At 40.3% G+C, this 4,855-nt stretch overlaps 1 protein-coding gene across 1 annotated transcript; it reads left to right on the forward strand.

Moving 5' to 3' along the window:
- The first annotated feature begins 2,089 nt into the window (after positions 1 to 2,089).
- On the forward strand, positions 2,090 to 3,605 carry LOC142634574 (uncharacterized). Its single transcript, XM_075808874.1, has 2 exons — positions 2,090 to 2,427; positions 3,470 to 3,605. The coding sequence occupies exons 1-2, from the start codon at positions 2,090 to 2,092 to the stop codon at positions 3,603 to 3,605; spliced, it is 474 nt and encodes a 157-aa protein (XP_075664989.1).
- The last annotated feature ends 1,250 nt before the right edge of the window (positions 3,606 to 4,855 follow it).

A 4,855-nucleotide genomic window follows, 5' to 3' on the forward strand; every position in this document is an offset into this window, starting at 1 on the left:
GTTATACTGCTACAAAGTTGGATTGAAGAACGCGGGAGCCACATACCAAAGATTGGTCAATCGTATGTTCTCTCACCAAATTGGGAGGAATGTAGAAGTATATGTAAAGGATATGCTAGTGAAAATCATGGAAGAAGCCAACCACTTAGACGATCTAAAAGAAACCTTCAACATATTACGTAAGTACAACATGAAGTTAAACCCTACAAAGTGTGTTTTTACTGTTGCTTTAGGGAAATTCTTGGGATTCATGGTGTCCCAACGAAGCATAGAGGCAAATCCAGATAAAGTAAAGGCAATAATCAAGGTCAAATCACCAAAAACAGTGAAGGAGGTTCAGAGCTTGACAGGAAAGGTCGCAGCACTAAACAGATTCGTCTCCAGGGCAATGGACAAGTGCATGCCATTCTTCAAGGTCTTGAAAAAATTCTTTCAGTGAACTAACAAATGTGAAGAAGCCTGTGCAAAATTAAAATAGTATTTGACAAAGCCACCATTACTAAGTCCCTCGATGATAGGGGAGAAGCTATACCTCTACTTAGCAGTGTCCAATACCACGGTAAGTCCGGCACTGATCAGAAAAGAAGAAAATACCCAAAAGCCAATCTACTATACCAGCCAGGCATTCTAGGGAGCAGAGGCAAATTACCCAAGGATGGAAAAGATAGCTTTCGCATTGTTGATCTCTTCTAGGAAACTCCATCCTTACTTCCAAGCACATTCCATCGTCGTCATGACAGACCAACCAATAAGAAAGACGATGAACAAGATAGATATAGCAGGACGACTTATTCAATGAACAATTGAACTAGGCCAATTCAACATCGAATATCGGCCTCGAGCAGCGATCAAAGCCCAAATATTAGCGAACTTCATCGCAAAATTCACTTAACCCTGCAAGGAAGAAGAACTCCCCATGAAAACATGGATAGTCCAAACAAATGGGTCTACCACGAAGAAAGTAGGAGGGGCAGGAGTAGTGCTCATATCTCCACAAAGAGAAATACTGACGTATGCAGTTAGACTACAATTCTCAGTAACGAATAACGAGGCTGAGTATGAAGCATTGCTAACAGGACTAAGCCTAGCAAAAGCTCTCAAAGCAAAGAATCTTATTGTCCAAGCTGATTCTTAGCTAATAATTGGACAAGTGAAGGGAGACTATGAAGCCAAAGAAGAGAGGATGCAGAAGTATCTAAAGATTGTCCAACAATGCTCGCAACACTTTGATGGCCTAGACTTTGTGCAAATCCCTCGGGCCAAAAATGTAGAAGCTGACTTCCTAGAAAGATTGGCCTCATTAGACAACTATAATACAACCTCCGAACTATGTGTAGAGATAAGGGGGCAACCAAGTACAGAAGGTGAGCAAGTTCTAAAGGTAAAAGAACAAGATGAGTAGATGACTCCCATCGTTCGTTACTGGAAAGAAGGACGGCTCCCAGAAGATAAAACGGAAGAAAGGAAGATACATATCAGAGCAGCTTGCTTCGTCATTATTGACGGTGTACTGTACAAATGAGGTTATTCACTCCCACACTCAAGATGTGCCAAGTCAGAAGAAGCAGATTATGTGCTCTATGAGATTCATGAGGGAATTTGTTAAAATTATGTTAGAGCAAGGTCTTTAACAGGAAAGGCACTTAGAGCGGGATATTACTGCCCGACCTTACAAAAGGACACACACGACCTCGACAGAGCATGCGATAAGTGTCAATGCTTCACAAATATCTAGATGAGACCAGGAGAGATGATGACACCCAAATCCTCACCATGGCCATTCGCTCAATGGGGGATTGACATTATGGGCCCATTCCCTTTAGGGAAGAAGCAACTCAGATTTCTGATCATTGCAATTGATTACTTCACAAAATAGGTAAAAGCAGAACTAGTAACAACGATAACAGAGGCTAAAGTCACAAGGTTTGTATGGAAGAACATCATCTGCAGGTTCAGAGTCCTACATGTCATAATTTCAAACAACGGAAAGTAGTTCGACAATCCTAAGTTTCAAAAATTTTGTCAAGACTTAGGAGTCAGGAACCACTACTCTTCTCCAAGACACCCTCAAGCTAACGGTCAAACAGAAATGACGAACAGAAGCTTGCTCAAAATTATCAAAACTCAGTTTGAGAGGGCAAAGGGGGCATGGCCTGAAGAACTACCAAATGTCCTTTGGGCATATAGGATGATCACAAGAGTACCAACGGGAGGAATACCATTCAAACTGACGTTTGGCACTAAAGCCATCATACTAGTGGAAGTGGGGCTAATGATCCTCCGAGTTAAAACTTATAAAGGTCAGAAGAACCAGCTTAACAACAACTTAGATTTAATTGATGAAGTCAGAGAGAAAGCTATGAAGCAAAGGGCCAAACATAAGGAAGCAATGGCTAGATACTACAATAGAAAGGTCAAGGTAAAAAGGTTCAACACAGGAGACCTCATCCTCAAGAAGATATTGCAGGCAACGAAGGACCCATCCTAAGGAAAACTAGGACTAGCCTGGGAAGGCCCCTATGAAGTAATCCGTCACTCTAGAGAACACTCCTACTACCTAAAACCTTTAGACGGCCAGGAACTACCTCGACCATGGAACATAGAACATTTGAAGAAGTACTACCAGTAAGGAATCTCTTACATTTCAAGTTTCCCAATCTTCATGTTAGTATGTACGACTGTTATTGCTTTCGTCATTCATAGATCAATAATACATGAAAGCATTATCCATGCATATTTATCAATGATTATCCATGAGTTATTTATCTACAAAAACATGTGAAACACTTAGGAGTTATTCTTGGGAGACGTCCCAAGGATCTCCGTCATTAAAATTTCAATTCAAAAGTTATTCATACATAGCCGATGGGGTCATAGCCAGCAAAGTTGTTAATACAAAAATACTAAAGTCGACTAAATGTTATTCAAAAACAACTAACATCGTCATTCAAACAGGACTCAATAAAAAAGCTGTTCAAACACAACTAAACATAAAAAAGTTGTTCAGACACAGCTAAACATAAAAAAGTTGTTCAAACACAACTAACATCTTCATTCAAATATGACTCAACAAAAAAGCTGTTCAAACACAACAAAACATAAAAAGTTGTTCAAACACAACTAACATCATCATTCAAACATGACTCAATAAAAAAGCTGTTCAAACACAGCTAGACATAAAAAGTTGTTCAAACATGACTAACGTCGTTATTCAAACATGACTAAAAAAAAAAAGCTGTTCAAACACAACATCATCATGACTCAATAAAAGAGCTGTTCAAACATAGCTAAACATAAAAAGTTGTTTAAACACAACTAACATCGTCATTCAAACATGACTCAAGTTCCTCGTCGTAAGGATCAACTACGTTACCAAATGGGTTGAGGTAGAACCATTGGCCACCATCACAGAGAGAAATGTTCGTAGCTTCATTTGGAAAAGCATCATTTTTTGCTTTGGTATCCCCAGAGTCTTAGTCTCTAATAATGGCAAGCAATTTGACAACGACGCATTCAAGGACTTTTGCCAACAATTGGGAATTCAGAACCAGTACTCCTCTCCTGGTCACCCCCAGGCCAATGGACAGGTTGAAGCCATGAACTGATCCCTACTCAAAATGATCAAAACTTGGCTTGAGGGGGCAAAAGGGTGTATGGCTAGAAGATTTACCAAGTGTCCTATGGGCATACACAACGACGACTTGCACACCTACAGGAGAGACACCTTTCTACCTTGCATACGGACACGAAGTTGTCATCCCGGCTATCGAATATCTCACCATGATAGCGAAAGGAATGAAAAAGGATTGCGACTGCAATTGGATCTCCTCGACGAGGTCAGAGCAACAATGGAACAAAGAATGGCTCGTTATTAGGACCTAATGGTAAAACACAACAACACCAAGGTCAGGTCTTATCACTTTCAAGTTGGGGATTTAGTCTTGAGGAAGGTAACAACAGCCACTAAGGATCCTTCACAAGGCAAGCTGGGCCCCAATTGGGAGGGACCTTACAAGATCATTGGCTGCCGTAGAAAAGGGACTACTACTTGGAAACCCTCGATGGGCAGAAGCTCTATCTCCTGTGGAACACCGAGCTCCTAAGGAAATAGTACTAGTAATGGCTAGATGCAGCTTATGTTATCTTTTCTTTTGCTTATGTTACCTTTTCCTTTTTACATTTTTATTGGTTTTGAATATTAAAAGATGTTAGGATGTTAAGTATTCTTTTTAGACCTCGTTATTATTAAGATAACTTCGACGAATTATCAGAAACATTGCCCTTTTTCTCTTCTCCTTAAACCATCATAAGTCCTACCTACAGGGTGGACGGACGACCATGAATACCGACTGGTACTTGGTCCTAAAAAATTATCCTAAGTCCTACTTACGAGGTGGACGAACGACCACGAATACTGATGGGTATCTAGCCCTCAAAAATTATCCTAAGTCTTACCTACGGGGTGGACGGACGACCACGGATACCGATGGGTACCAGGTCCTTAAAAATTATGCTAAGGGGTGGACGGATGACCATAGATACCGACCAGTACTTGGTCCTCAAAAATTATCCTAAGTCCTACATGACGGACGGATAAAATGGAATGTTGTAAACACACATATGGCAAAGGCATATTCCCAATCAACCAACAAATAAAACCAAGTGTAAGCAACGAATATAAAAGAAAAAGACAATAGATAAAAGCCCATGGAGGGCAAAATGTTTTACATCAAAACTCAAAAAACGAAGGGGCATTCATTATTGTTTAAAAAGTGAGATAAAATGCTTAGATACAAGTTAAAAAAGGGAAGCTAAGATGGAGGAGCATCCAAGACAGTTGGGTTCACGACGTTTG

This window comes from Castanea sativa, chromosome 5, assembly GCF_040712315.1.
Source record: "Castanea sativa cultivar Marrone di Chiusa Pesio chromosome 5, ASM4071231v1".
Lineage (NCBI taxonomy): Eukaryota > Viridiplantae > Streptophyta > Magnoliopsida > Fagales > Fagaceae > Castanea > Castanea sativa.

Excerpts from the sequence above, each read along its gene's own strand:
- LOC142634574 (XM_075808874.1), top strand. The coding sequence starts at position 2,090 with ATGACGAACAGAAGCTTGCTCAAAATTATCAAAACTCAGTTTGAGAGG. Across the intron at positions 2,428-3,469 it reads AGAAAGGTCAAGGTAAAAAG|AGTCTTAGTCTCTAATAATG; the intron begins GTTCAACACAGG and ends TGGTATCCCCAG.